General features: G+C 51.6%; 6 protein-coding genes across 6 annotated transcripts; 2 read left to right on the top strand and 4 right to left on the bottom strand.

Moving 5' to 3' along the window:
• Positions 1 to 221: 221 nt before the first annotated feature.
• Positions 222 to 2,360, bottom strand: CkaCkLH20_11129 (copper amine oxidase; the record flags this gene model as incomplete). The annotated part of the gene is made up of 3 exons (XM_038893843.1): positions 222 to 1,645; positions 1,785 to 2,205; positions 2,277 to 2,360. The coding sequence occupies 3 exons, from the start codon at positions 2,358 to 2,360 to the stop codon at positions 222 to 224; spliced, it is 1,929 nt and encodes a 642-aa protein (XP_038740943.1).
• A 574-nt stretch (positions 2,361 to 2,934) lies between these two features.
• CkaCkLH20_11128 (uncharacterized protein) lies at positions 2,935 to 4,445 on the bottom strand (the record flags this gene model as incomplete). The annotated part of the gene is made up of 2 exons (XM_038893842.1): positions 2,935 to 3,518; positions 3,587 to 4,445. The coding sequence occupies 2 exons, from the start codon at positions 4,443 to 4,445 to the stop codon at positions 2,935 to 2,937; spliced, it is 1,443 nt and encodes a 480-aa protein (XP_038740942.1).
• A 3,836-nt stretch (positions 4,446 to 8,281) lies between these two features.
• Positions 8,282 to 9,042, top strand: CkaCkLH20_11127 (uncharacterized protein; the record flags this gene model as incomplete). The annotated part of the gene is made up of 2 exons (XM_038893841.1): positions 8,282 to 8,351; positions 8,411 to 9,042. 2 exons carry the CDS (start codon positions 8,282 to 8,284, stop codon positions 9,040 to 9,042), a joined length of 702 nt encoding a protein of 233 aa, XP_038740941.1.
• Positions 9,043 to 9,285: 243 nt separating this feature from the next.
• On the bottom strand, positions 9,286 to 10,450 carry CkaCkLH20_11126 (endoglucanase ii; the record flags this gene model as incomplete). The annotated part of the gene is made up of 4 exons (XM_038893840.1): positions 9,286 to 9,339; positions 9,400 to 10,077; positions 10,148 to 10,297; positions 10,364 to 10,450. The coding sequence occupies 4 exons, from the start codon at positions 10,448 to 10,450 to the stop codon at positions 9,286 to 9,288; spliced, it is 969 nt and encodes a 322-aa protein (XP_038740940.1).
• Positions 10,451 to 13,549: 3,099 nt separating this feature from the next.
• Positions 13,550 to 14,878, top strand: CkaCkLH20_11125 (uncharacterized protein; the record flags this gene model as incomplete). Its single annotated transcript, XM_038893839.1, has 3 exons — positions 13,550 to 13,720; positions 13,785 to 14,114; positions 14,171 to 14,878. The coding sequence occupies 3 exons, from the start codon at positions 13,550 to 13,552 to the stop codon at positions 14,876 to 14,878; spliced, it is 1,209 nt and encodes a 402-aa protein (XP_038740939.1).
• Positions 14,879 to 14,988: 110 nt separating this feature from the next.
• On the bottom strand, positions 14,989 to 16,434 carry CkaCkLH20_11124 (duf300 domain-containing protein; the record flags this gene model as incomplete). Its single annotated transcript, XM_038893838.1, has 6 exons — positions 14,989 to 15,402; positions 15,458 to 15,607; positions 15,667 to 15,792; positions 15,851 to 16,103; positions 16,151 to 16,298; positions 16,356 to 16,434. The coding sequence occupies 6 exons, from the start codon at positions 16,432 to 16,434 to the stop codon at positions 14,989 to 14,991; spliced, it is 1,170 nt and encodes a 389-aa protein (XP_038740938.1).
• Positions 16,435 to 18,844: the final 2,410 nt, after the last annotated feature.

The raw sequence follows: 18,844 nt of genomic DNA, 5'->3' as shown, positions 1-18,844 counted from the left end.
GACTGAACTTCATGTAGCAAGGTTGTCGCTGAATCAGATATTTATGAGAACAGTCCAGGGCTACGCCGACCGAAAATGGCAATCCATCAATACAAAATACGATGGAGGCCGCCATCATGAACGGGAATCGGACATAGACTGTAGAATCAATAAATGAGAAACGATGTCTTTCAACTAGCACACGGTAACAATGTCTACTGCATACCTCTGTGTTTATCGACTTATTGACCTCCGTGAACCAACACACTGCGGTTCTTCTCTTGCGTGGAAATCGGGACATCCAGTGCAGGGTTGCCCTTGAAGAAGTTAACCGGCTTCAGCCCTACAACCATCTTTTCACAGGGCATCACGGGCCAATCTTCGATGCGCGGGTTATGCGTTGACCCGAATGTGTGCCATACGACAATGTCCTCGTTGCGAACGGAGGACTTGCTTCCCTTCTCTCGCTGCTGGATCCAAGAAGCGATACCCTCTCCGCCGGAGGATTGCATGGTGAATGTGCCGGCAGGGAATAGCTCGTCATCGTGATGACGAGTCACCCAAACAGCGTGGGAAGTGTACTCGGCGCGCTTGCCATGCCACGAGTTCGGATGTGCCAAGAGGAGCTGGCTGTAGTGAGGCAGCAGCTTGAAGCCGACGGGTGTAACCGTGGTTGCATTTATGACACCCTCGTTGACAATCTTGAAGGTTCGATTCGTGTTGAAATCCAAATCCAGTCCGGCCTCATTCTGAACGTATTCAGACTTGGTGGTGTAGCCCACTCCGAAAGGATTGTACTCGTCGCCTTCTCCAGTGAACGGGATGGGATGAGACTCCTCTACCACCAGAGAGTTCTGAACACCATCTATGGCGGGATCAATTCTCAAGCAGAAAATGTGCTGATGATAAGGGGCCAGGACACCAGGCGCAACAATCGTGCCCCAAGGAACCTTAGTATCGATATCGATCGGTGCTGTTGACATGATTCCCGTGGCTCGGACTTCATAGAATATCGAACCGTCTTGCTGGAAGTAGAACAGGAAGATGTACTCGTAGTTGCTGACGGTGATAATGGTCTGCAACACGAGGACGCGAGACCTGGTGACAACAGCGTTGCCTGTTCGGAAGTTGGTATGCTTCCACAAGATACCGTCGTCGATTTCATGGCAGCAAATGACGTTGGGCATCTTGAGAGGTTCACCGGAAGATGTGCTCAACCAGCCGTCGAAGTACTTGATGTGCCCGAGACAGTCACACCCGAGTTTCAGATTATTGGCATTGATGCCCGCACCGTCGTTGCCCAGATCAAACGCTGCCTTCCGTGGATACGGGCATCGGGGATCACCGTACGGGACGAACATCTCCGCTAGAGATAGGCGGTAGAATAGGCTTCGGCCTTCGAAGCGGACATCGTGAAGTGTCATGCCTTCACGGTAGTTGAAGCCAACTCTCATGGTCCACTTCTCCCACGAAATGTGGTTCCCGTCAATGCCGAAAGAAGGTCCCTCAGGTTGAGAGACATGGTACGGCTTCGTTGTTGTCCTTCGCTCCTGGATAAGATCGGGATGGTACTCGCTGTTGGAATGAATCTTGCGGCGGTCGAATTCCAGCTTCTCGTCATGAATCTTGTCGTGTTCCCCGGACGGCAGCCGGTAGATCTTGACGACTTCAAGAGAGTTTCAGACTTCGGCGCAAATGTCGAGAGGATATGCGTAGTAGTTCGAGTCGGGATTGTCGGAAAGACGCATATAGAACCAAGCCTTGATTGATAAGTTTTGATGGATCGGGAAGGCTTGTAGCGGGACTTACCATGGTCCATCGATCCTGCATGTCTTTCATGCCATCAGTCGCATATGCCCATGGTTCAACTACCACAGTGGCACCCTCCGGCAGCTTCAGGGTTTCAATTTCTCGCTGGATTCGGGAGTCGGCAAGGCAAGCGGCGGCAACTTGAGCCATGTACTCCGTATCAATGTAGGAGTGCCGACCCTCAAGAGGTGCCTTGGACGAGATCGAGGCGGTGTCCAAGTTGACGATGAGCTCATGCAACGTCTTGTTGATATAAGCTTGAACCCTCGCCCGCCTCGGAGGGTAACTGAGATCCTGGCTGCCGGAATGCTCGCCATCGAGAAATTCTACCATCTCATTCTTAGGCGGCTCAGCAAGCGAGATAGCCCTGAAGAAGATTTGCTCATTCTCGCTTGACTTGCGGGTGATTTCGGCGGCCTATGAGGAGGATCGTAGTGTTAGCATACTTCAACTAGCCGAGCGACACTTGCAACAGAAAGAAAACTCACATAGCTGATCTCTACCGGGGTAAGAGGGTCAAAAGGATGAGGTTTCCGGCCAGATCCTGGCGAACCATCGTGCACGTCGCCCATGTTCGGCAACGAGTTAGTGCTGATAATACAGATTGTTCAGGTACTGGAAGGATGAAGAAGAGAGTGAAATAGAACTTAGGCTCGCATGCATGCTCGGCTTTTAAGCATCCCACGGGCAGCCGAGAGCGGCACAAGTGACTAAGATTTCGGTGCGATAAGCCCGAGAATTCGGAGAGATAGGACGTCTCCGCATGCCCGGCCGCCGCGATCGTCCCCGAAGGGTAGTTGGAGCCTTGAAAGTGGAGAAGCCCTGCCGGCGCCGTTCCGCTAAGGTAAGGAATTGTCGAGGACGCGCACCGGAGCTCCGATAGTCGGGTTCACGTTCCCGCTGACTCGTGGGTCTTGTGCGACCGAAACACACATTTTCGTCATAGAGCTCCAAAGGGCGCGAATGACAGCCAGCTCCACAGAGTAATTCTTTGCCAAGTTCATGAGGGGTAAAGGGGTTGGATATGAACGGACGCCCTTGAGGACTAGAAATTCAACTATAATACATTTAAAAAGTCTGAAGCTTGAACGGCCCCGAAGAAGATGACCCTGGTTGTAAAATCAAGAACTCAATGCGGTTGTTTGTCTACTTAGTAATAGTAGACTGAACCGGGTGATCAACCTGTTCAAATTCCTGGTCATTGATCTTGGTCTTGATGTCTTTGGCGGCGTCGGCAACCTCTTCCTCCTCCATGACGATAAATCGGCGGGGGCGTTCGACTTGCGTAGCTTCCTTGTCAAGAAACACCCATGTTCTCAAGCCCTCCTCAAACACAATGTCGATGTCTTCAAGCCTTCTGTTCGCAGTCTCCGGATAGAAGACGTACAGAATGGGCAGGGAGAAGAACTGCATGAAAACCCAAATCAGGTAGAACCTCCAGCCCAGTGTTTCAATGCCGATGGGGGTAATCTGGACGACCATGTAGTTGACTGCCCATTGAGCGGCAACACTGGCTGAAGCACCCTTCATTCGCATAGCCAATGAGTTAATTTCAGTGTTGTAAAGCCATGCAGTGCCTTGCCACCCAGCACCGAATATGGCGTAGAACAGGAAGATCATTGACACAGCTGCTGCGCCAACCCTATACTTCAGTCCCTCGTCTGTCGCGTATTGGCCGGTCCTAATGAGGACTGTAAGGATGATGTAGCAAACCAAGCAGCCTGAGGTCCCTGTTTCGCGCCTCAAGGTTAGAAATGACGTTATTCTGAATCGCATTCGGAGGTGATTAACTACTGACCATAGATCATAGCACCACGGCGACCCCACTTGTCAATCAGCATCATTCCCAGATATGAGAAGAAGATGTAGTGGACAGAGTTGGCGGCGGTTAGGAGACGAGCAAGCTTCTCCTCAAGCCCAACAGACTCTATCAAGACCGTCGGGAGATAGTACGAAGTGGCGTTGATACCAGACAACTGAACGATGAGCTGAGTACCTAGCCCAAGCATGAAACGGCGCAGAGCTCCAGAACCCCCCTTTTCCGACGCTCCTCGGAAGAGTTGAGACCAAGTCATCGCGTTTTCGGTTTCTTGTTTGTACGCGCGGACAATCTCGTTACGCTCAGCCAGAACAGCGGGACTCGCCACGTCGCTGTCTCCCTTCAGATCGGCGAGGATGATATCAGCCTCCTCGATACGGTTCTTGGAGATAAGCCATCTCGGAGACTCGGGCAGCCAGGGTGCGGTGCCGAGAATGACCAGGCAGAAGATCAGCTTGAGTGCGAGAGGCAAACGCCAAGATATGCTGCCCTCCAGGTAGGAAAAGCCAAAGGTGACCCAGTTAGCCAGGGAGAAACCGGCAACGTTGACCACCAGACCCAGCACCACAAGCTTGCCTCGCCATTTGGCCTGGGTAGTCTCACTCTGCCAAACGGGAGCCGTTGCAGTATTCAGACCGTTTCCGAGGCCGGCAACCAGACGCCCGACAATCATATGGGGCACGCTGAAAGCCGACATCTGCAGGACAGCCCCAATGACCAGGACTGTAGTACCCAGGATGACAGATCGCTTGCGTCCCAAGTACGAGCCAATCCATGAACCTGAGATCGCGCCGAAGAAACATCCAACGTTGTACAAGGATGTGATTGTTCCTTGCATGTTGGCATCGGGGTTGTCCATCGTCTTCAAGAAGTCTCTCGATACGATGATACCACCTGAAGACAGAAAGAAGATTACATGTCAATCGACAAGATTCGGGGGGGGGGGGGGGGGGGGGGTGTTGCCGGGAGAAAAGCATTGGGGCAAAAAAAAAAACCCCCCCCCCCCCCCCCCCCCCCCCCCCCCCCCCCCCCCCCCCCCCCCCCCCCCCCCCCCCCACATGCCGAGAGAACAGCATTGAGGCCAAACGTACTAAAAACGGCTTGATCATAGCCGAATAGAGCCATGGATGCCGTGTAGCACACGGTCAGCCAGACCAGGAGAGGAGTTCCCCTACACCCAAAGTAGCGGTTTTCCATGTTGTCGGCGATGGTCGGGAACGCCTGTTTGCTAGTTCCGAATGTGGCTAGAGACTGCCTCCGTTGGCATTCAAGTTTCGTAAACAAGAATGAATCGCATGATACCAAGTTGAGGGGAGAAACTGGTACATATAAACATGCTGTTGAGGCACCCGGAAAATACCCCAGATCTGCGACTCTGGGGTGAACGTGGGGAAAGAATTCCTGGTTCAGTTGGCCCTTGACTGGACGCTACCCTCCGGTCTTGACACGGCCCGGAATGTGTGGGTTCATCGTCCGTAATTGTCCAATGCGCGTCGATGTATCATGAAATGAGTGGGTTGTGCTTCTTAGCGACGTGCTGAACATCCCCGCAACTCGGGTTGACATCGGAGTCAGACGGCCCTTTGCGATGTTCACCTGCTTGTAGAACAGATAGACTGCTTGTTGGAAATCATGCCATCCGTGCACAAACCCATAAGCAAGCATGGTGCCGGAATATGGAACGTGTGTTGGTACGGCTTTCTTCAGAGTGGTGACTCGAGAGCCAGAGATGAAGCCGGTGGGAGCGTCCCTGATCGCGTGACCGATGAAAGGAAAGGAGCAATCATCACGTGATGTTGCAACCGATCGGGTTGAAAGAACTTCGGTATATAACTCAAGATTAGCCCATCGGCCCGGACACGGCCCAGGTCTGCGGTCCACGCTTCAGCCATCGCGATATGGCCTCGACGTCACAAAGAGAACCTCGGCTTGCGTATGCTATGCTGAACTGTCCCCTGTCCTAATTGGCACCCATTACTGACTCGGGTTTTCTCGGCATTTCACAGATGCCTAGTGTGTCGTCAACGCAAGGTCGCATGCGATCGACAGCGTCCGCGGTGCGGACTTTGTTCGAAGCATGATTTTGAGTGCGTCTATAAGTCGAGGCAGCAACGACCTGGACTTCGAGCAGGCTACGTGTCGCAACTGGAACGACAACTCGGTGAGTTCTAACATACTTCGTATGACCATGCTCTACATCCGATAGTCAACATAGTAACATGAAATCAACTCTGTGGCAGAGGCTATGCAGGAGAGACTAGGACGAGTTGAAAATTATCTAGCGCAGGACAGTCGAAACACGCCCTTCAACGTCGAACGTTCTCATGCCTCGTTACGTTTGGTAGATAACGGACGATTTGAATCTGATCCATCTGATCCAGGTCTGGCCGAAGTCACGGACGATCTCGGGGAGGACATGCTGGAAGCTGTTCCCCAAACCCCTGTCGCTCTCAACAATGAGTCTTCGATACCGTCGAATCTCACGCCTACTCTACAAGACATACTCACGACATGGTTTCGAAGCTATCACCCCTGGTTTCCAATCTTAAATCAAGGTTCCTTCAGAGAACCATCAGCCTTTGAGAGCCCCGATCAGGAACTGATCTGCAAAGCTGTTACTGCTGTGGTGACTTTTGATCAGGCCGATAGATTACCATGGCTTCAGGGACGAGCCGCAGAGCTTCGAGATCAAGTTTTGCTTCAGGGTTGCGCCACCCCGTCGCTCCAGTCTGTACAGGCCCTTCTGATCCTGTCTAACCACTTCTATGCAAGGGGGAGACTAACAGAATTCTGGAATATTTTGGCAATGTCCAAACGGTGCGGATATACCTGTTCACCAGCTGCAAAGAAGAGTTTCCCTTCATTGCTGACTTTACGGTAGAATCCTCGCTCATCCCGACATTCAACGAGATGGGGGAAGCCTGATTTGCACCTACACCTCCCGGACACAGCTGGCGCAACGCTCTAGTAATGGTAGTAGCATAGTTAAAGAGGGAGCAAGGCGAGCCTTCTGGATGGTAGAGATGTTGGATGCTATCTCGACCTTAGGACTTCCTCATTCCATGCCATACTCGCCGTCCTCTTTGGGCACTCGCCTCCCATGCCTTGAGTCTCAATGGTCATCTACGCCGACGATCATAGAACGTTCCGATTCAGAACCGCGGTATGCGTCGGGATTCGCACTTTGCATCATGCTGTCAGTAGAGGAGCTCAAGGTTGTCCGCGAGTTCCTGAGGAGACCTTATGACCTGGATAAACTAGATCAAAGACTTGATTGGCAGTCTGAGGCACAGAGGATCGATGAAAGACTCACGAACTGGCGCGAAGAATTTGTCGCTTCTGTGTTCCAGCTCATCAACTATGAAAAGGATCATTTGCCTCGAGGGGAGATGGAATGTTTCTTTACGCTCACGAACTGCGTCCTAAACACGTATGCCTACCATTCTTCCCACTCTCATGCTGTACCTGACTTCGACCAATAGGGCAATCATTATTTTGCTACAGCAGATGGCGCCCATCCCCAAAGGGATAGATACGTCTTTTGAACCTGTAGGTATTGATCATTTTGGTTTCTCTTCAGATGACTAACTCTCGTTCCTCAAGTGGGCGTATGCTACAACCAGATGTACATATGCTTGTGAAAACCTGACCGCCAAGGTGAGGCGCATTGGAGTAGACCAACTTCAAAGCGAGTCGCCCTATTTGATATCACCACTCTTCGTGGCCGCACGCTTCTACATCGGTAGGCTTTTGTTGTTTCTGCCATCCATTTTGTCAAAGGCTAACGCAACAGGGGAAATCCAGTATACTCTAAAGCACTCGATGCTGATGTTCCCGCAAATCTCCATACCCTAGCCTTTATACTCCATGCATGTGGCAAGCGCTGGCCATTGGCGCAGCTTTACGAAAGCATCATTCGCACTGCTGTAGCCGAGCACCGAAGTCCAATTTCTGAGTGCGTCTTGCCCATAGAGTTCTACGACTTCCGCTATACTACTCTAGAGATCGCAGAGCTACTTCAACGGGCCGGGACAAAGGGGGCGTAGGAGAATGATTTGTTGTGGTCGGGGGAAGTCTCCAAAGGGTAACATTGAATAGACATCCTTTGCTACCACCAAATTCAGCGCGGAGAAGCTGCCTCTAGAGATTATGTATGAGTGGAACATCAGACGCCGGGCTTCAGTTCATAGTGGGGGAAGAAACACAGCATCGTTTTTACGTGCTTTGATGAGCAGAGTGATAATTAGCGAATTATTGGAATCGGAGTGGACACGGCCCAGGAAGAGTAGATGGGACATCGGCAGTCGATAGCAATGCGTCATTCAGGAACCCCATTTGCACGATTTCCCGCCGTCTTCCTTGTTTGTAAACGGGCCTCTCGCGGGCTCGACTCGGCCCGGCGGCGGTCTTGATAGAGTGGGGACCCGAAAACCGAACGGAACCCCGAGTTACATCGGTCAGTGAAGCACCGCACTCGCTATCCAGCATGTCTTCCCAAGCATCGTTGAGCGGCGCAATTGTTGTGGAGCATACCAGAGTAGTTAGGAGGAAATAGCTTGTATTTGAGTGTCTAAAAAGGTGCATTTTGGGGATTCGTGAGCAGTCTCTGGTGTCTCACCCTTTCTGGACTTCGTAATTTTGAATCCCACGAGACACCGAAGCAACGAAGCTACCATGACACTGAAGGTCGCTCAGCCGGATGGCTATGCCACCCAGCTCGACCGATTGGCTGCAAAAGTGCTGCGTGAGTTGCCCCGGCATAGACCGAAGGCCATCCGGGAAAGATCACTCACCAATGGGTAGGCCTCCATGCGCTGCATGCTCCTAGTGACCGTGTAATGGTTGCGATATCTGGTGTCCCAGGGTCCGGCAAAACGACTCTGGCAAAAGATCTAGCAGCAAAGCTCCAGGACGCGCAAGACAAAAGGAACTTTGTCGCCATGATCCCCATGGACGGCTTTCACTTGTATAGATCCCAGCTGGCAGCAATGCCCAACTCAGCCGAAGCAATTCACCGTCGGGGCGCTGCATTCACGTTCGACTCGGCGCAGTTCTATCGACTCGTTCAAGCACTTCGAGAATCAGTAACCGGCAACACACCCGACATCTTTGCACCGAGCTTCGACCACGCGGTGAAGGACCCTGTCGAGGACGACATTTGCGTACCGAAAGAGGCACGCATCATAATCTTCGAAGGACTCTACTTGAGTCTTGACCGGGAGCCTTGGCGCTCCGCTGCGAACCTCATGGATGAGTTATGGTTCCTGAATATTGATCGCGAAGTTGCTTGGACCAGACTGGTCGAGCGTCATGTTGCTTCTGGCATTGTTCCGGATCGAGCGGCGGCGGAGCACCGTGTATCCAGCACAGATATGTTGAACGCTGATGATATCATCAATAATCGTCTACCTGCGCATGAATACATTGAGTTCTAACACAAAATCGGGCTTCATTCAGGATTCATCGAGCAATGTACTGTAAGTGGAAAGTACGATGGCAAAAGCGACAAGAAGGACGACGACAACGCATGCTATCTTCATGCTTTTCTAGTAGATAAACAATTCCACAGAGGTAGAACCTAGTTAAATAGAAGCATCCTTGGGAATTGAAGCACCCTTGGTGTAGTATTTGTCTACGCTACGTCCAAGTACGCACGCTTTGTCTCAAGCTCTACTCAATCAAGCACACTGGTAGTAGTAGGGAGGGGAAACTCCTTGACATGTTGAACCAGACTGTAGAGCTGTTAGCTGAAAGTCATCGCGACCGGAAAGTCCAAGCACAGAATAACTTACAACACAGGTTGTGCATCCGGTGTAATCCTGACCACCGCATTGCCCGAACTTAGCAACAGTACATCCGGGGAGACCACCTCCACTGCCTCCTGTGGTGGTCGGCTGAGGAACGGCGGATGCAGTTCCCGTGGGACCCGATCCAGCCGTGCAAGTCGACTCACAGCCAACACAAGCTGCTCCTGCGCTCTTCGTTGTGCCTCCGCTGTAGACCGTAGGGCCCGGAACGACGTAAGTTGCAAGAGCGCGGTGGATGTCGACCAGCAGACCAGGGTCGCTGGCTTTGTAGGCGCCCGGGAATGACACAGTTCCTGGGGAAGCACTTCCTCCTCCGGTAACGGTAAGCTGGAAGCAAGTCATGTACAGCTGGGCACCTCCGCTCGAACCAGCCGCGTGCAAGGCAATAGATTCGGCACGAAGGAGGTAGTCTCCGGCGGGGATGTCGGAGGGGATCTTGACTTGGACCTTGCCACAGCAGGTGTTCATGTCCTTTGAGCCCCAGTTGTCGCCATCTCCGTTGGCGCTTCCAGCCTTCGCAGCCCAGCCGTCTTGGTAGACCTTGAACCAGCCAGTAGACCCGTCGGCCGACGACGAGTCGGAGACCTTGGTCATGTACGCCATCACTGGGCCGTAGTGTGCGCCGCCAATGGCCTCTTGAGCGCAGGATCGATCATTGGGTTGCTGAAACAACGATGTCAGCTTAGAACAACACTCATCGATTCAATGTGTCTTCTGGAATAGTCCGACTTACCTGGTGCATCTCAACAACCACTGAGGATCCAGCTTTGACGACACACTTCCGAGCTACAGGGCCACTGTTCGCGTTGCAACGGACATCGTTAGAAGCGACATTTGTGACGGGTGAGTTCGACAGTGGCAATCTCGCGCATTGCCCTCCAAACTACGGGCGGTCAGCGTTCAATACTGCACGTGGAGATGAGGCGTTGAGGGGGGTTTATACATCGACTCCATCGACCCAAAGAGCTTGGAAGGTTGCATGGGAAGCAACTTTCTGAGCGGCAATAGCCAACAGGGAAAGAACGGCGGCTTTCATGGCGATCAAAGCTTGGTTTGCGGGAGACAAATTGCGCACAAGGAACAGCAACCGGAACCAAGCGATGATCAGTCCTGGTCGACCAATATATACACCACAGCAAACCCGGACTCAATACCGTTTCTCATCAATGAGTCAAATGATGGCAAATTAAATCATATTGAACATGTCTCTTGGCGAAGATATCACGCAGTCTTGGGACGAGAGCCGACGAGTTAGCTGTCTTGCTGTAAATGAAAGTAAGAACCCCGTGGACACAGAGAGCACCCACCACAAACGAGCCCATGGCAGGTGTAACGTATCAACCCCAGGTTTTCCCCAGGTTTAAATGATGTGGTGGTAAGCGGCAGTGTGCTAGTTTCGGTAATTGGTGGATTTCGGCTGTTCGCCAGGATCACGGAGGGCGATGTCCGTGGGTGTTTCTGCCCGTATGGGAACTAGAGCACTTCCTCCGCCTCGAGTAAATAAATGAGCCCTATTGATAACATAAGCGTAGAAGCCTGCGAATGATGATAAATCCTACCGGAACCAACTCAGATGGCAGAGTCTGTGGTCAACATAGCAGTGTGATGTCGTACGATGTGACGGCGTAATCTTCCTGTCCTGAGTCCTGACGGGAGGACCTTTTTGCAGACCGGTAGACATGATGTTCCAAGCTACCAGCTGAGCTTGAAAGGATAGTCTAGAAGTCAATCATTGGAATTCAACAGGCTCAATACCTCGGCCAGAGCACGTCTCATGTGATGTTGCTTGCTGGTGGTCACACTAACTGGAAAGCAACTATCCAGCGACGCGATCTATAAGACACTTGTTTATGAATCTTGCAAAACAAACATAGAACTTGCAGTGTCTAACTTTGCTTGCTCCATGGAGCACTTGAAGCTTGAGTTTACAAGGTGAAGCCAACGGCGCCGCAAGTATTGGTCTACAATCGCAACACATGCTTCCTCCCAAACACCTGCAGACCCACTCCGACGAGTTGGTGATCTTGAGAATTCCCATTGCTACTGGCTCTCTAGTGTTTTAACCTGGGCTAGCCCGGCCATCGTGTTGATTCATAGGTATACATAATTGAGGTATGCGTGACAAACCTCCTGCGTCTGAATTCGTCGGAATCAAGCCGAAGCGGCGTCCCCAGTCGGCCCCACTGGTCCCGTTCATGAGGTTCGTTCACCATGTCGTCGCCAGTGCGCCTTGATGGCTCAGTGGTAAAGCGCCTCACTAGTAATGAGGAGATCGAGAGTTCGATTCTCTCTCGAGGCACATGTTGATAGTCGCATCACACCTTATCTTTTGCTTCTGTCAGCGACGAACCGCGACACGCCGAGATTGTGTTTTGAGTGTCAGAGTCAGTGCGAACAAGTGCCGAAGCAGCATTTTTGTGACTCTTACTTAGTCTTGTGATACTGAGGGTTTAGTTCTACGTATATAGATAGCGTTGTTTGTTTCTCGGTGAGGCGTACCCACTGTGTGTGACGTTGGTAAACTAAGTATTGTTAAACACGGTCAAAGATGCAATGGACTTGAGCAAGATTGATTAATTATGCTGTAACATGATAATGTCGAAACATTCCCAGCGACTTATACAGTACATGTAAACTCAGCACAAAGAGCGGACGCCATGTCAATTGCACCCAAATTCCAATGACCCCTCATAAAGGGCCCAAGTACCTAAGGCAGCCTGACAACCATCACCTTAATGAATACATCATTCAAGACCACTTTGTCACTGAATTAAGGATTCCTAAAGTAAGTGTTTGACTTGTTGAACTTTTTCTCAGCCGCACAGTTGTATCTACGTCCGTGAGAGCGGCTAAGCTAATGTGATTGTCCAACGTATCAATTGAACATGTTGAGATGACGAGATGGTGACCCTGCATGAACCTGCGTTATTCTGACTTACGTGCATTCGATTCGGCGTTCATACACTCGGTGGTTGAAACGTGTTGTCATAGGCATGATTCGAAGGCCATCTCTGCATTGAGAGCTTCATACATAAGCCACTAACTTTCTCGACAGGGATCTACCCCGCGATAGATGTCGCCGTAGTACAGGCTCGCCGGCAAATCTTCCGGTTTCTGGCTTACATACAGCAACCAACCTTCGTCGACAGCCAGCGATGTAAGCGGCAGCATCAGTAGGTATGGCACTCACGTCGCTATGATCAGCACTTCGGCTGGCATCCCATCTGCCTGTGACGCAAGAGTGCCCACGGTTTCGGGCTTGAGCAAGGCCACCGTACCCTCGGATCACTCGTGTTGTGGTCCGATAGACACAGCTACCCCGCGCAAATCCAAAGAGCCGACCAGGGCCAGAGCGGTGACATGTTGGAGCATAAGTCCCTCTCGTTGCGGAATGGCGGTCTCTGAGTGGCCACAGACCTTTTGAATGGACAAGGGTTTGACTGTTGGTGACAAGATGGTAGACTTGCATATTTACATGTATTCGTATGGAGGGGAGATTTACGATTGACTGTGCTTGGCCATCGGATGAGCAGGGAGCCCTTTCCGTCGGATATTAGACCAATTGGTGTCAACTTGATATTTCTTCCTGGCTTAGCTCGGTGGACCGCAAAGAGGGTGAAGCTGAACAGGAAGTAATCGGATAGATGCCCTCTGTAACATGATTTTGCAATCTCTGAGACTCACTATTGCTCTCTAGCGACGAGAGAAGATGGAATTCTATGCAAGTAAAGCCAAATTTCACAAACTCGCTTCAATCTCAAGACGTGGCAATTGCATCCTGCGGATGCAACTACGGATCAGGTACGATCGGCCCAGTAAATGTTTGTTGATGTCCCTGATTGACCAACGACTCTTCTAATTGGTTTGACTCCAACTTCGGACGACGTTGCTCCGCGATCAAACAGGCAAAGCGCCTCCGCCCACCCTCTTGGCATCTCCAACTTCTTGGAGAAGAGCTCGTGGCACGCGGCCCAACGGTCTCCGTGATGAATCTGGACAGGTTTCGGCCCAGGACTCCGGGGAACCGAGATGTGTTGACATTTGCAATAAATATGACGGGTCGCCGCGGCCACTCGCGGCAAAATTGCAGGTCGTGTTGGTTTGGAAAGCTGAAGCATTCGCCTTTTCGTCAAAGATGCTGCCCAATCTCTCCGGTCTGGTGTCAATTGGCCTCCTGGCCAGCGGAGTCACCGCCGCCCCATGCGTCAGGAAGGGTTTCGTGACCGTGGAAGGCACAAAGTTCAAGCTTGACGGCGAGGACTTCAACTTTGCGGGAAGCAACGCCTACTACTTCCCCTTCGACAACGTAGGTTGAGCCAATTGAGCCTGGTAAATAACTAAGAACCCTGCCCGGCTGACTATGACACCAGAACCAAGCTGATGTCGAAGCTGGCTTGACCGCCGCCAAGGACGCTGGTCTGAAGGTTTTCCGCACCTGGGGCTTCAACGACAAGAACGCCACATACAACCCCGATGGCCTTCCGCAGTACGGCGGCGAGGGTGCCGGTGCAACCGAGATCGTCTTCCAGAGATGGTACGACAACGGGACTTCCGTCATCAACATCGAGGCTTTCGACAAGGTCGTCGATGCTGCTGAGAACGTCGGCATGAAATTGATCGTTGCCCTGACTAACAATTGGGCCGACTATGGTGGCATGGATGTCTACACGGTCAACCTAGGAGGAAAGTACCACGATGACGTAAGTCTCAATGGTGACTTGGAAGCATATTAGATACTGACCGATCGTGTTCATAGTTCTACCACGTCCCAAAGATCAAGGACGCATTCAAGCGATACGTCAAGGAGATGGTCACACGCTACAAGGACTCCCCCGCCATCATGGCGTGGGAGCTCGGCAACGAGCCTCGCTGCGGCGCCGACGGAGTTCGCAACCTGCCCAGAAGCGATGACTGTACCCCGGAGCGACTTGGCGCCTGGATCGAGGAGATGAGCGCGTACGTCAAGAGCCTCGACAAGCACCACCTCGTGACATGGGGCGGAGAGGGCGGCTTCAACATTGAGTCGGACGACTGGGCCTACAACGGAGCCGACGGTAGCGACTTTGATCACGAGCTCGCTCTGCCCAACATCGACTTCGGCACGTTCCACTCCTACCCTGACTGGTGGAGCAAGACGGTCGAATGGACAGAGCAATGGATCCGTGACCACGCTGCCTCGGGCCGCAAGGTCGGCAAGCCCGTTGTGCACGAGGAGTACGGGTGGTTGACGCCCGACAAGCGCCTCGAGTTCCTCGGCATCGTCAATGACACCCCACGCACGGAGGTGTTGGGCAAGTGGCAGGCTATCTCGCTGGAGGAGGAGATGCCCGATATGTACTGGCAGTATGGCTACTCCAACTACTCCTACGGTCGTAACCACAACGATGGTTTCACGATCTACCTGGACGACGCGGAAGCCAAACCCCTGGTATACGAACATGCCGCGAAGGTCAATGCATTGTAGAAGACGGGACTTATCGTAGAATAGAAATCTATGTCGTTGCGCGTTACGTTATTCAATAACTCGTCGCAAAGAAACGAGTTGAATCATATGGTACAATGTTATCCGAGATCCTAGTGTCTTCCATACATGTCCTCTTGACCATTCTGAACCTGTTGATAGGCCGTCATAGGGAATCCCTTCTGCGCATTCTTCTGCCTCCTTTGCTCTGCCTTCATGTGCAGACCGAACCTGATAGCCTCCACAATCTCCATGGGGTTCCAAAGCTCGATCAATGCCCAGAAACCCAGAGGACCGCCGGAGTAGGTTTGAGGCTCGTATGCCTCGAGGTCGCCGGCGATAGGACGACGGCTGCGTCCGCTTCCAATGACATAAGGGCGGTAAGAGTAGGCGTAGTGGAAGAAGATCGACAACGGGAACATCTCAATGCAGATGAGCATTGACGGAATACCGATGTTGAGGTCCGCCCATGTCAGCATAGGGGTTGGGTTCAGAACGTTGACGTCTCTCAGGATCCAGAAAATGATCTATGTTAATGCTGTTAGAATGATGTTCAGTTGCCAGGTTCGTGATATTACTTACGTTCTCAAGGAAGGTCAAAGACACAACCAACTTGAACGAGAGGAACTTGGCCAGTGGCTGGTGGTGGGCGAGGTCGGACTTCAACCGCACATAGAAACGAATAACCGTCATAATGGCAATTGTGAGAGAAACACTGCCGATGATGGAGAGCTGTCATTCAGTCAGGATCAGGTTGCTCGAAGGTCATCTTCAGCTAGTGTTGTACTTACCCAAATCTTGGCGAAGTGCGCCTTGCTTGCAAATTCACAGTAAACTCCCGCAGCTTGGGTAATGGCTGTGAGGATGGCAACCAGGAGTGCGACGACCGGGTATTGGAAGATCGAAAACCACATCCGCTGGGAGTAGGTCAGATTCGAATCGCTCTTTGAGTTTTGGGTTTCGCCATTTACTGACCTGGAACCATTGAAGTCCATCCTGAGTCCCGGTCTCTGATTTCTTGTCCTTCACCGTCAGAGCAGCGAAGAAGACATCTCGGTGCTGCTCGCTGGGCGAGACGAATTCGCACATCAGAAGAAAGAAGGTGCCTAAGCAGACAGCTTGAACGACTTCCAGCCACGGTTCAAGGTACACCTGAGCTGCCGGGAAGCAAATCGATAGGAAAGAAATGATTGACCAAAATGGTATGATCAAGGAGATCCGGAGAATTCTGCTCTGGTTAAAAAATGTTAGAGTTTAGATAGAACTCAAACTTACTTGATTTGTTCGTTCTTTTTGCTGAGATGCGTTGCGTGAAGGAACATGTGAACAAAGATGATGAGACATGATGCTGCAGCAAAGCTTCCCGATAAAATCATGTTGAACTTGTAAAAGGACATGCCGCCAATGAACATTTGGGTGGCATCTGAAAACATTGTGAGCTTTTAATGGCCGAAGCTGTTGCGGGTTGCTGTTGACTTACTCTCATCAAGGGATTGGATAGGGCAATCGTTTTTGCCCGTATCATTTTTCGAAGCTCTGATATGGATAATGGAGTCCATGGCGGTGTTTGTTGGAACAGGACTCTAATATTTGATGTGGTGTAAGTCCTTGAAATTGAGATAATGAGTAGGCAAGATATCACACCATGTTGCGAGAGCCAAGCCAAAATATTTATCTCTCAGCATGGTTTACTAGCGGCGTCCTCCCGCATCTTAATTCTGCAGGTAAAACGCCTCGCAAGCCCAATCTACCAGCCAAATCGTCGTCGTCTCCAACGTCGCTCATGTCGCTCGAATCGCATTCGGAGCCATGTAGCACCGCCCCTGTATGCCACCTGGTCAAAGGCTTGCAGGAGGAGCAGAATGCCTGAAAGGCCTGCGCTGTGCTAGTGGCTGAGCGATGACGGCCCGGAACTCGGCTCTTAGAATCGAATGAGATTCCCTAAGAGGAAAGGTAAGCTGACTCGGCACAGACTTGCCGCGTTGATGAAGGGGCATTTCGTTATCTAAACTGCCATTTAAACGCACTCCGCTAGCGCGCTAACAAGAAACAAGCTTCGCTTTCTCCGATCTTGGGGCGTTGGTGGCTGGCTGCCTGCCCGGACCCTTGCTGTCGTTCATCCCAAACTACAAACTGACAGGACAACGCGGTGAGGTGAACTATGCGATCCGTGTCATCGATTACTGCTATCCACTGCAAGGCAACTACCTAAGTTCTTTTCCACTTCTCCATTCACTTCGCCATGATCGGCGTTGGGGACTGGGTACACCGATCCTCCTCCGCTCCCGCTCCGGTGCCGATTGAACCCGATGTCCGTCCGTTGGCCGAGATGCAGGTGAAAGCTCATTGAAACGCCCGATTTCTCATTCAAGAGTTTGGACTTTGGGGGTAAGATCTTGTAGCGCTTCCAGGTCATCAGCTGGCACACCAGCCAAGGCTTCTGGTGGAAATTTGACCGTTCCAGGCCGTGGTTTAAGAGCTGTCAGTATGCCTCTTTCCCTCCCAATACGTCGCAGCGCATCTCTTGCTATGATCCGGAGATGTCTAGGAACGGTTGGGATAACGTAAATATGCGAAAGCGGCCAGATTAACCGTATAGCTTCGAAGTAAGCAGACGGTGCATGAGAATCCAAACCCGGCATGGTACCCCCAAGCTCTTCGGGCAGACTATTCACGACTTCCTCGGCTGATGTCGTGATGATATCGAGGCAAAGCTGGCGACGCGCCCGCAGTGCATCCGGGTCAAAGGGGCAGTCTGGAGCATGTTCGACGACATTCGAAACCAAGATCACCATGTGATGTAGCTTAATCCGAGTGGCTCTCCAGGCATTCCAGAAGTATGAACGAACTGGTCCTGTCTGGACCGGATCATCAGGGTCTGACTGAATCCATTCCAGCATGTCGAGTTCTGCTTTGTCGCACTCGGCGAGGAGCTCCTCGTATTGTGTGCATGCAGCTCCTTTGTCGCCCGCATGGGCTATGGGAACCAATCTCGACAGTAAAGAGCATGCTGATGCAATGAAGCGTCCGGTTCTAAGGAGTAGAGCTTCGCCCGGTTGTAAAGAGTTTTCGATGATCCTCGACCAGTGTTCAAAGTCTGGAGGACATGGTGAATTTGTCGTTTCGCACTGGATTTGCTGGCCTATCCGTTAATAAGTGATACGGAAGAAGCGCATTCAGGAGAAAACAAACTCACAATGATGTTGTGCATGACCCAGAAAATTTGGCGACCAGGCCTCGAATAGAATTGTTTGTCTCCTCGGGCTCTTAGTAAACTCAACAAGCCGTTGGTGTGAATGTACCAGCTTGACGATGTTGAAGTTGGGTTCTCTTTCTGAGCCATGAAGAAACGTCTCTCAAGACTGCCCATTAAAACCTGCTTCCAGTTAGTAAAAGAAATCACACGCGTTACTGACTGCATAGGCATCTTCTACTCACTTCATAGTTGCCTAGCAGCCACACGGCAGTAATAGTTGAATCCGAAGTGTAGTATTTGGGGTCTTTGATGGCCGCTGACACAGAGGCCAAGGCTTTTCCCAGACTTGCGGACAACTCATTGCAATCAGTGTCAGGTCTGAAGCGGTTGATGACATATGCCCGCGCGAAAACTTGCCCGGCGAGGACAAGGCAATGGTCTTGCGGGACCCCTTTAAACAATTTGGGGAGGAAGTCGATGTTTGAGTAGCAGCCAAGAACAAGGGGAATGGATTCTTCAGTCCAATGTTGACGAACGGTTCTAAACAATGGCGGCGTTGAGTCGCGACTGAACGTCCCTTGTGATGGTGGCGATGCAGTCGACTCTGGGGTGAAAGCAATAACCTGGAGCGCATCCCAATGTTGGTCCGGGTGCCTCACTTGCTTCTTCCGCTTCCGCTTCTCAAATGTGGTAGAGTTGGAATGTTGGAAGCGCAGGGCCTCGTCATCTCTATAACCTGGACAAGCAACGCCGTATTTGACACATCGTTGACA

This window comes from Colletotrichum karsti, assembly GCF_011947395.1.
Source record: "Colletotrichum karsti strain CkLH20 chromosome Unknown Scaffold45, whole genome shotgun sequence".
Taxonomy (NCBI): Eukaryota; Fungi; Ascomycota; class Sordariomycetes; order Glomerellales; family Glomerellaceae; genus Colletotrichum; species Colletotrichum karsti.
This window is presented reverse-complemented; position numbering and strand designations above follow the sequence as displayed.